This window comes from Zeus faber, assembly GCF_960531495.2.
Source record: "Zeus faber genome assembly, chromosome: 4".
NCBI classification, from domain to species: Eukaryota; Metazoa; Chordata; class Actinopteri; order Zeiformes; family Zeidae; genus Zeus; species Zeus faber.
The window spans coordinates 14412542-14425041 of NC_137191.1; the positions used below are offsets into that span (position 1 = coordinate 14412542).

Genomic DNA, 12500 nt, shown 5'->3' on the forward strand with positions numbered 1-12500 from the left:
CTCAGCTGAGGTTGAGATGAGCCTTTACTCCTGCGAATATGAGGAGCGATAGAGTGAAATCACACAGCTAAGAGGATGAGAGTGTGTATACACAAGTTCTCTCTCCCTCTCACACACACATACACACACACACACACACGCACACACACACACACACACAAACGAATACATGCAGCTTCATAAGTTTAAAAATATCCTCAAGCACATGCTGGCACACTGAATTGAGAGATGAACTTGGAACTCCGAATTGAGAAACGGACCGGACCGCTCCCACAGCCCAGTCCGGTTACATTCACGTAAGTGAACTCACTCACACTCAAATGGTCACACTCAGACAGTCCACCGCTCCATTATTTATAGGCTCTGTCTATGTGGTAGGCAGGGCTTTTATTCCGGACAAGCGACAGTTCACACTCTAAGTGTTTTACAAAAAAAAGTAACCGAGTGTGTGTGTGTGTGTGTGTGTGTGTGTGTGTGTGTGTGTGTGTGTGTGTGTGTGTGTGTGTGTGTGTGTGTGTGTGTGTGTGTGTGTGTGTTTGTGCACTTGTTTATGTATGTGTGTGAGAGTACGCGCTGGTGTGTGTCCTCAGAGCAGCCAAGCTGCTGGTTAAGTGGCTTTAAGAAGAACATCACCTAGCACTCAAAGGCCCCCTCCAGTGACATCATCACTGCTATTCAATTTTCTCAGGGTCCCTTTGAAAACAGTTAATCTCAAAGTGGTGATTATCTCCTCTAACCACATGACAAAACAAAATGAGGTTGAGGTTTGCAGTCGAAGCATCGGAAGAACTAATGCAGTCATTACTCCTAATTTGCCTCGCGGAGCAGTCTTGCAGGGCATTTGAAAGTGATCACACTGTTTGATGCGATTATTAGATGATTTTTTTTTTTTTCATTACCGTCATCTGCCCTATGGCGCTCCTCTGTTGCCTTCTCTCCATTTCCCTCTGCTGTGTTATTCCTCTGTTTTCCTGTCTGTTCTCTCATGTCATTCACCTGGCCTCTGTTTCCCAGGGCATCTGGAGCTGTATCCACGGGGTTCACATAGACATGAAGAAGAAGGCGCCTGAGCTCGACTTCAGCCCTCAGGCCAACATGCTGCACCTGCTCAAGTCTGCCAAGTCCATCACCATGTCCTCTCCCAAACGCAACACTGTGCTCTTACAGCCAAACATCATGGAAATTATGTCAGGGAAAGGTAACCCACATCAAACATATACCCTGCATGTCAACCTAGAGAGAAGCGAAAAAAATGTTCACTTAACGGAGATTATTGGTTGTAATTGGCTCTTTGTGAACTTCAAATTGAACTTTGAGTAACAGTCATTTAACAGCCCACCCATGGCATTCAAATGAGTTCAGCATGAGTTCACTGTCTCCCTGAAGAAGCCTTTCACTCCAGGTGTTTATTCCCAAAACCGCGTTTTATCCCAAACTCAAGGCTGTTCGCTCAGCTTATTTAACCACTGACGCTCAGTTTCCGTCCCGGTGTTTACATAGTGTGAGGGGACGAGGGTGCCAAGTATGACTCCACATCATCGGGTCATGGTTTAGCCCTGCCCAAAAAATCAGGACAAAAAAATTGAGAATATCAGTTTAGCGGTCTAACTTCACAATTCAGTACTACATCGTTCACAGTCTTTTCACATGTTTTCAGCAATTACTTTCTTACTTGTATAATGTGTTTAGAAAAAATCATTAAATTCACTTTACAAGGACTTTAAAAGTAATTTTTTACATTTACAACACTTTTCACAAAGTGATTTGAAATCAATCTAATCTTACTCAGTGATCAATTTCCAAAGACAAAAACGAGGAATGTTTTTAGATTGGACTTTATTTCATGTCAACTTTGAGAAATATAGTTCTCTTTCTGTAAATAGTGTTTCTTGGCAACCTGCTCACATCAAGCAGGCATACATCACAGGCCACTGCGCACATCAAGCCAGGCTAATAATCTTGTTTGTGGGAATTCCCAAACTGAGCACACCCCAGCATCAATAAACTCAGCACAGCAGTCTTGTGAGCTCTACCTCGAAGCTAAACTATCTGCTGGAAAAAATCCATGCATGGATTTTCCCACCTGCAAATGTGGATTTAAAAAGTTTAAAAGTTGTTGCTATTGCTATCAGATAGGCATTAGATAGCCTCTGTAGAAGCCAGATGATCAATTACTGTTAGAAAGAGGTGATCATTTATACTGTACCATAAATAGAATTAATGGACACGCCCCGACCAATCAGGTGATAGTATTCTGTCAGACCACAGTGTAATGTATGGCATAAGCACTGTGCCAAACCATTAGATGATGAAGTGGCTACAAGGCTGAGCATCCATCCAAACATTCCATTCATTGTATTCGCTGAGGTGCATCTCTCTTCATCCCCTAGGTAACTCTCTCCATAGCCTGCCTCCAAAGGGACCTGGTCTCTATAGCAACTCTGCCGGGCTACAGGGTTTCCTGTCATTGTCCGGACGACACAAAGACCTCCTTAACAATGCTGCGCCATTTCCCGGGCAACCGAAAGGTCCGGCGCATCAGACCAGCCCCAACAAGCCCCAACTCTCCATCACCAACGACAACGGCAAGACCCGCCTTGCCGGGCCTCCCTGCCCGGCCTCCAAGCCTCGTGCCCTGTGGAAGAAGAGCGTGGAGACGCTGAAGACCCAGCCACCCGTCTCGCCGCCGGGCATCACCCCTGGCCCCGCGCCGACCCCTGGACCCGGACCCGCTCCGATGAAGAGCCAGCGCTACCTCCCCGAAGAGCCACCCCACTCTGACATCTCAGAGTGCTCCAGCCGGCCCCCGTCGCAGAAAGATTCTGACTCCATGGCAGCAAGGGGGGGGTTCAAACCTCCGAGCCAGCTGCGGAAGCGGGGGACGGGCGGTGGAGGTGGAGGTGGTGGCGGGGGGTCAAAGATCTACTCCATTGACTCAGACCAGGCCAGCCTCCACTCTGCTCCCCTGTACCAGCGAGACAGCCAGGGGGGGGCGGACGACCACAACTACCCCCCGGATCTGTTCCCCCCTGACAATACACACTTGCACACCCACCAGTCAGAAGCCCCCATTCTGCAGCTAAGTGCCAGCCTGCTGCACCACAGCCACAGCGCTGAGGCTGACCTCCACTCTCTGAAGGACAAGAAATACAGCACCTACAAACACAGCAGGTAACACAGCAATACATAAAATTGTAATATTGTATTGTATTTTATAGTTTATTAAACCTGGCCTCTCTTGTGCCTATTCTCGCCAGCGTGAAGGATAAAGCTGGAGGTTCATTCGAGGCCCCCGGTGGGGGCCCCGGGACACCAGGGGTGCGGCCCAGCCACTGTCGCTCCTGCCTGGCGAAGCTGAGCAGCTTCTCCGGCCTCTACACCATGCGCTCCCCGCAGGCACGCTGCGACGCCTGCACCCACCTAGGAAACCTCTACGACATCAGCGAAGACCAGCTGCACTCACACTACTCGCACCCTCACGCTCACCCGCACAGTGGGGACATGTTCACACACTACCTTCCCCAGAGCGAGCTGGGGCTGGTGGGTGAGGGGGATGGGCTGGTCAGCCACTTCGAGCCCTCCCCTTCCTCTGGAGCTCCGCTCACCTCCTCCTCCTCCGCCCAGCACCTCCAGCTCAACCGCCAGCACTCCTACGAGAACGTGCTTCCGGACGGCGTTCCCGAGCGGCACTCCCAGTCCCACTCCCACCTGAGGAATCTGAGCATGTCCGACAGGGACAGGGAGCGGGAGCTGACCCTGGAGGAGGGTGCCTACGCCAACGTGCTCACCATGCGCTCCGACCGGCCGTACAGCAGCCGCAGTCCCCCCTCGCCCTCCCCCTCCCACCACCACAGCCTAGACACTCCGCTGCCCCTCCCCCGACGCTCCAAGAGCCTCTTCCCCGATCGGCCCTCGCACAACCCTTTCCTCCAATCGGCGCCCGGCACCACGCAGCGAGAGCCCGCCTCCCAGGCGGTGACGCACTTGCCGCAGAGGAGCTCTGCGCACGAGCTCTACAAGCAGCTCATGCCACTGTCTCTCACCTTGGGTAGCCACGGCAACCACCATGTCAACCAGCACAGCGGCCATGTTGACCAGCAGCTGTTCTACCCCCAACAGGAACCTGCCGTTGTGGCCTACATGGTCCCACCTGCTGCCTCCCAACCAATGAGCTATGTGACCGCGCCGCGAGCCTCCAGCGCTGGCGGCAACCGGCCGCGCCTTTACCGCCGCATGCCCAGCATCGAGTCTGACGTCTGAGAGACACACACACGCGCACCCTCACTGACACACACACCCTCGTTCCACACGTGCACCAAGTGAAAGGTGGTGTGTACGTGTGTGTGTGTTTGTGTGTGACCGGACCGGGGAGGCTCTGATTCTAAGCACGTGAACACACAAATACACACATACATGTACATACTTGTACGCGCACACACGCAAAGATGTGTGTGTGTGTGTGTGTGTGTGTGTGTGTGTGTGTGTGCGGCAGAGTCGGTGGTCTAATCTAGACGAGAGGTCATCAGCGATGCTGATTAAATCATTGATTCTGTAGGACAGGACGGGCAGGAGGAGATACCTAGAGACACATTACGAGGTGTGAAGGGTGTGTGGGTTTCAGGCGCGGGCAGAGAGATACCGACGTAAACAAGCATCCAACGAGACAAACTGGACGGCCGGAAGGACCTGGAGGGACGACGTGTGTGAAGCGCGGCACCGACCGTGGGATATGATGTCACATCGGCAGGGAGCGGGGGCCTGGACGTCCGGGCGCGACGGGAAAGATGAAATCACACCCACGTGACTCGCCCCGTCCTCTAGCCAGCCTCTGGGAGACGAGGGAGGAGAAAATCTCTCCCCCACACTCCTCCCCCTTCTACTGAGATTACAGTCATGCGTACACCTTCCCTTGCCTCCCCAAACCCCTCCCCCCCACGCTAGACGATCCCCCAGCGACACGAGCGGATCCAACCAGACTTTCTCCAGACGGTACCAGACTAGCAGTCCTCGCAACTGATCATAAAACAGGTCTTAAATGGTGTGCCCTCGAAAAAATAAAGGGCTCCAGCTCCGAGCTAGGGATGTACAAACACTAGAAAAACACACAGAGTCTGCTTGGGGGCGGGGGGAGTTAAACACTTGTATGGCAGAAGCACTGTTGATGTTCCTGTTGATGTCATTTAATTGAACATTCCAAAATAGTGGACCAATCTTGGCCACCAGTCCAAAGTATTGTTCTGGGAATGGGAGGCTGTGTTCTAGTGTTTTTAGATCTGTAGACGTGTCACACCATCCTCGCTTCCTCTCTCAGCTAGCCTTCAGGTCATACTGCATGCTTCCAACTGCCCTGGGGTTGCCGACCAACTCCGATACAGGGTCACACACACGCACACAAACACACACACACACACACACACACACACACATGCACACATACGCGTACAAAGCACCCATACAATATATAGTTAAATGATAGTAGTTTAGGCTGGGTGTGTGTCGAGGCTATGATATAGCTTCTTATTGTGCACTTGTAGATTTTATACCCTCTCACCGAACACAGATGTTTGACCAAAAAAACACTTTTATACTGAAATATATGAGTTTATGGAAATCATCTGATAAATATTTTTTTTGTGGTTTTTTTTTGTCTATATGCTTTATGGCAACATTAAGGTAAGAGGTGTTACAGCAGTGTCAGGTTCCATTGTGAAGTTCAAATTTTTCCAGTTGTACTATAACAAATACATTATATATATATATATATATATATATATATATATATATGTATATATGTATGTGTGTGTGTGTGTGTGTGTGTGTGTGTATACACTACTCACAAAAAGTTAGGGATATTCGGCTTTCGGGTGAAATTTCAGGATGAACCTAAAATGCACTATAACCTTTACAGGTGAACTTAATTTGACCTTCTCTAAACTTTTAATGCACATGTCCAACTGTTCAATGTTTCAGTACTTTTTGCACAACTTGCTGTTCTCTCACAAGGAGCTGAACGGCAAAATTCACAACAGGTGTTTGATCCATGAATCAGCCAATACATTTCCTGGTTCAATTAGAATTGGTATTTAAACAGTCCTCTTCATCATGCTGTTCACCTTTTGACATCATGAAACCAAGACGACACCTAACAACTGATCAACAGTACCTCGCCATAGCGAGGTTTCAAACAGGATGTTCTCAGAGGGAAGTGGCCACTGAGCTTAGAGTGTCACAGAGTGTCATCAGCAGGTTGCAACAGAGATACAGAGAGACTGGAAGAGTCACAGAAAGGCCTAGAAGTGGACGTCCTTTGGCCACATCCCACACTGATGAGCGCTTCATTGTGAACAGTGCCCTGCGGAACCGGATGATGAATGCCACTCAACTCCAGTCACATTTAAGGGAGGTGAGAGGCACCCAAGTGTCACGTCAGACCATTCAAAACTGTTTACATCAGCGTGGTCTGCGTGCTAGACGACCTACAAGGGTACCTGACCACACCACCAGGCACAGGCATCATCGTCTTGCACGGGCCAGGGAGCATTTACGCTGGACGAGGGGCCAGTGGCCTCAGTGCTGTTCTCTGATGAAAGTCGATTCACGTTGAGCAGAAATGATGGCCGCCAACAATGTTGGCGACGTCAAGGAGAGCGCTATGCATCAGCCACTGTTGTCACCAGACGAGCCTTTGGTGGTGGTGGTGTTACAGTGTGGGCAGGTGTTTCTAGTCAATACAGAACTGCCCTACACTTTGTGAATGGTACAGTGACAAGCCCATACTACCTGAATAACATCATTAATCCAGTCATTGTGCCCCTGCATGAACAACACAGGCCTCATTTCATCTTCATGGACGACAATGCTCCAGCTCATGGAGGTCACATCATTAGGGAACGGCTGCTGGAGACTGGGGCACCTCAAATGGAGTGGCCTGCACTTTCAACAGACCTGAATTCCATAGAAAACCTATGGGATCAGCTGAGTGGCCGTGTAGAGGCTCGTAACTCTGTACCCCAGAACCTCAATGACCTGAGGGCCGCCCTTCAAGAAGAGTGGGGGGCCATGCCTCAGCAGACAATAAGTCGACTTGTGAACAGCATGAGACGTCGTTGTCAAGCTGTAATTGATGCTCAAGGGCACATGACAAGTTATTGAGACATTGACATTTTTTGTCGTGGTAAACCCACCACTGTTGTTGGCTTTTGTTTCAATCAATTGTTTGAGATGAGGAATCACCATTGCATGCTTCTACTTAAATGCCCTACTTTCATGATATAATATCACTGTAGCGTGAACTTTTTACATTTTCCATAAATTTCACCCGAAAGCCAAATATCCCTAACTTTTTGTGAGTATTGTGTATATATATATATATATATACACACACGCCACTTCGTTCTCTTCCCTCTTGATAGATTTTTATACTCGTACACCTTCCACGTCTTTATTTTTTCTCTTCTTCCTTTCTCATTATTCACTCTCATCCCTGGTCCCTCTCCTTCCTTCCTTCCTTCCTCCCCTCTTTCCTTCGTTCCTTTCTTCTCCCTAATTCTCTTAGATTCCCTGTCTTCCTGCCCTCCCTGGTATAGAAAAGAAAATCAGTGCCGGTTTGTAATTCAGTTTTTATCGGCAGTAGGTATATTTTTAAAATTCAAATGCTTGGTTTAACAAGGTCCCCTTTTTGTGGCACCTTTCCTGTGTTTGATGAAACTGACGACGTGAGCCTCATTCTAGTGGTTTCGGTGGCCAAGTAGTAGAGCCTGGAGGGCACAGCGCAATACGCGGCAGATCCAGTCGCCACTCTCTCGCTTCTGGTAGAGTGTGGAAAGAGCAAACACTTCAGCCGCTCCGTAGGTGAGAGCACAGAACCGTGTTTCCACAGGAATCTCACACGGCAAAGCACAGGGTCAACGAAGGGACTCTCTCTCTAACACACACACACAACACACACACACACACACACACCATTTAAATACATGAGCACTGACAATGTGTGTATGAGTGTTCTAGGAATCCATAATCTAATGAGTAAGTGCATTGATTTTTATTTTTCTTGAGTATTATGATGGATAAAGGACTTGATATCCCATTAGCTGAGCGTCTGTCTCTCTCTGTCCCTCTCTCTCTCTCTCTCTCTATTCTCTCTCTTCCACACAAACGCACATATACACAGACACACACGTTGCCTAAAAAGAGTGCAAAGCAGTCTGAAACAAACTACAAAAAAAAAAAATCTACCTTTGAATGGTGAACGCTGCCCCCCCCCCCCCCCTTGGTCATCCTAACAGGTTTGATGTGTGAGTTATATGCACAATATCAGGTTGCAATATTATTACTTATGTACAGAGAAAATCTTTGGTTTTTAAATGTTATGAATTGATTTTCATTTGATTTGAATGGTAATAAGTGTAGAATTCATTTTAATAACTTGTCCTTTAATTCTGCTTCTGAAAAAAAAAAAACACTTTGGCATGTTCTAGAATCTTGTGTGAAGTTGATTTCTTTCCTCTGCTGTGTTGTTGGTTGGTTGGTTGGTTGGTTGGTTGGTTTGGTTGGTTGGTTGGTTGTTTAGGACCTCACTGTACAGTCCACGGCGCCGGGTCAAAGAGCAGCTGGACCCCCTGGTCGGCACTCATCCCTGTTTCACACTTATTGATTTATGATAGTCCAGCCTGTGTGGTGAAGAACCCCTGCCTCACCGAAAAACAGTTCTCTTCCATTTTTAAGCCTGTGTTCTTTCACCTGTGAGTGTTTGTGTGTGTGTGTGTGTGTGTGTGTGTGTGTGTGTGTGTGTGTGTGTGTGTGTGTGTGTGTGTGTGTGTGTGTGTGTGTGTGTGTGTGTGTGTGTGTGCGTGCCTGTGCGTGTACGTGTGTGCGCGCGCGCGTGTGTGTATGTTTGTATTTCTATATATAAATTGCAGTTTCTACCGTACTTCCCTTTTCACACGTCTAATCTGGCCCTAGGCTTATATCACCCAAACAACACACACACACACACACACACACATCCTGAGTATGTGCTGTCGTGGTTTGAGAGCGCATGGAGAGTTTTGTACGTCCACACGCCATCATCACAGATATTTTTACACACCAACAGTTTTTAATGCATGACGTGCTTGTGTTTCTGGTGGTACATATTTTGCTGCACCTGAGTCCCCCCCCCCCCCCCCCCTTCCCCAGCACCTCCTGGACTGTATTTCAAACTGTGCCTTCCACCCTGCTGCTTCGGACTGGAGCCTCGCAAGGTTCCTCTCCCCGGTCTCCTGGGCGGCGGTCTGGTGTTTGGCCTCGGCTCTGGCGGCCCAACCCTGGGTTTTAATACGTGAACCCAAACAGACCCCCGATGTCGTTGTATCCCCTCCCCCCACCACCGAGCTGCCACAGTTCCCAAATCTGGGGCCAGTTCCAGTCCAGCCCAGTGAGCAGGGTAGAAGATGTGAGTTGAGGTTTAGCCTGGACGCCCCCCCATCCCCCACCCCACCCCACCACCGCTGTGTATCTCACCTGTGTATCAGTTCAGGGGTTTCTAAGCTACTAGTTGTGTTGTAAATACTACCTTGTCACTCAGTACCTCTGTACAATCTGTAAATAAGTAAAGGTTACATTTTTCTACTTGTCGGGGTGATGTCGTTGTATCTTCATCTTATATCTTTGTGGCTGACCTGATCTGCATTTATCTGTCCACAGTATCTAACATATGTCTGTATTTGTATGTACGATATGCACCACATGTACTACAACGCATATTATACTATTGTACTGTATCTAAATATCTGTCTGTCTGTACGTCTGTCTGTCTGTCTGTCCATCTATCTCTCTCTCTCTCTCTCTCTCTCTCTCGCTCTCTGTCTACAGTATATACCTCCCTGTCTATCTTTCTATCCAACTTCTCCCCCTGCCTCGGTGCAGTTGTTTGACTACACATAGAAAGAAACAGCGCTTTTTGGAATGCTGCTGAAAAGGCTTTCTGCCCCGCTCTCTATGGGCTTTTATAATGCACCCTAAGTGTGTGTGTGTATTTGTGTGTGTGTATGTGTGTGCGTGCGTCTGTGCATGCGCGTGTGTGTGTGTGTGTGTGTGTAAGCATTTGAATGTGAATGTCTGTGTGTTTAGATCAGTGTTGTGGTAAAAGCTTTATTTTTATATTTCTGTCTCCCCGAGGAGATGGACGCTCTAATCTGGGCTGAAGTGGGACAGGAGGGGAGCACAGAGAACACAGGCACCCACGAACACATGCACACGTGCACACTGGAGCACGCTGCAAATCACCACACACCACGGCTAAGGGATCTGTCACAAGCCATAGACTTGCTCCAGCCAGAAAAGGAGGAGGGATGAGGAGGAAGGAGGGATGAGGAGGAGGACGAGCACACAAAAACAGTGAAAAATGATGACAAAACAGACTATCTGTATTTGTGTGTGTGTGTGTGTGTGTGTGTGTGTGTGTGTGTGTGTGTGTCCGTGTGCAATTAGGAGGGAGTAAACAAACAAGTATGCAATTTATATTTGGTGTGTGTGTGTGTGTGTGTGTGTGTGTGTGTGTGCGTGTGTGCACATGCACGAGTATCTTTGTGTACTGTTATGCCTGTCACTCCTTTGAGGCTGTGTTTAAGGATCACAGCAGCCTAATTCTTCCTGACGTGATCCATATGCTCTGATCTAATAGACAGAGTAACAGTATGAACACACACACACACACACTTCTTATTTAATTAATAGAATTGAGCTGTTCCACATGTTAAGTTCTGATGTAATTACTGTAACCCACCCGATATATGTTCCCTGTACCCCTAGGGTAATGCACACACACACACACACACACACACACACACACACACACACATGTGTATTCCCTCAGCTATACACACATTATTATCCCAATGCCACACACACACACACACACAGTCAGTGTGCTAACGATGTACGGGCCCAGTGAAGAAGTGAGATGAGGCAGATGAATGAAGATAATTAATTTCCTCGATTTAGAACTTCTCCATCTGAGTAACACCCCCTGGCAAAGAAAGAGACCAAAAGTAGGAGAGGAGGAGAGAGGAGGGGGGGCTGGTGAAAGGGAGGATGATGACGAGAAGGACTTTGAGTCCTGTTGTTAGTTGTTCACTTCACCCTCCAGACTGCAAACATCCTCATTAACAGGCATCAGCCGGCATACTTAACCTCCGTGTGTGTGTGTGTGTGTGTGTGTTTAACCACCATGCATGTTTTGTGTTCTTAAACTGTTATTGTGTGTGTGTGTGTGTGTGTGTGTGTGTGTGTGTGTGTGTGTGTGTGTGTGTGTGTGTGTGTGTGTGTGTGTGAGAGAGACTGGGGGAGGGGGGCAGCCTGTCAGCCTACAGACTGAGCAAACCCATGAAAATTCATGAGGACCTGCCGACGCCTACTCAGAAATACTAAAAATACTGGAGTGACTCGAGCCTCGTCAGAGCAGAGAAAAGAAGGGAACGAGAAAAGGAGAGGTGAATAGAGAACATAGAGAATTGAAGAAGAGGAGGAGGAGGAGGAGAAGAAGGCAGGATAGGTGTGACGTGAACCGTGGGGGGTGAGGGTACAAAGAGAGTAATAGTTGAAATAACTATTCTCAGCCTGTAACTAAGTACAAATACGTTAAGTACCAATAACCATTACAAGAGGCATTTTTAGTATTTTGAGCAGTTATTATACCTTGTGCGTGTGATCTGTGTGTGTGTATGCGTGCGTGCGCGTGCGTGTGTACGTTTGTGTGTGTGTGTGTGTGTGTGTGCACGTCTTTTTCATCTCTCGTTTCTTTTTTTCTCTTCCCTCTCCTTTCTATTTTCTCTCTCTCTCAATCACTCACTTTTATAAATGTTGGAAACTCAACAGCAAGGCGTGAGGAAACAAATTATCAGCGGTGTCAGAATGTCACCTTGATGTAGAAGCAGCGATTACACGCGGCTCCACAGTACCCCGTGTTCTGCGGAGCCCAGCGTGCACACGCCCGCACGGCGCAGGTGCAGCCACAAAGTTTGATGCTGTTGTAAATGTTTGCAGCTCCTTTTTAAATTGACTTCAGCTTATGCCGCTCGGAGCACAGCGGCTATTAACTCCTCTAATCCAATAAGGACTGCGAGAAGTTTCTTAAATTGAGTGACGTCAAGCGCGGAAACACACACACACACACACACTTGTGCACCTCGCACACACATCCATGCATACGCACAGACACACACACTGACATATACACACAGAACTTGAATAATGATTCATGTTAAGTGGATTCAATTTACCTCAGGGGCAGAAACTCAAGCTTTATGAAAAACAAAACAAACACACAATCTCACACATACGTACACACACACACACACACGCACGTACATGGATGTATGCATATATGAAACACAAACAGACCGGCATGCAACACACACACACACACACACACACACAGACACAAACACAAAGACGTATGCATATATAAACACAAACATACCGGCATGCAACACACACACACACACACACACACACTTACA

General features: G+C 48.1%; 1 protein-coding gene across 1 annotated transcript in view; it reads left to right on the top strand.

The window, feature by feature from the left end:
* Positions 1–4260, top strand: part of grin2ab (glutamate receptor, ionotropic, N-methyl D-aspartate 2A, b) — a gene marked incomplete at both ends in the record, with an annotated part of 92367 nt that extends 88107 nt beyond the window's left edge. The window contains 4 exons of the mRNA XM_079999438.1: positions 591–606; positions 1015–1198; positions 2391–3171; positions 3258–4260. Coding sequence (XP_079855564.1) covers positions 591–606; positions 1015–1198; positions 2391–3171; positions 3258–4260 — 1984 coding nt within the window. The remainder of the gene's footprint in view (positions 1–590; positions 607–1014; positions 1199–2390; positions 3172–3257) is intronic.
* Positions 4261–12500: the final 8240 nt, after the last annotated feature.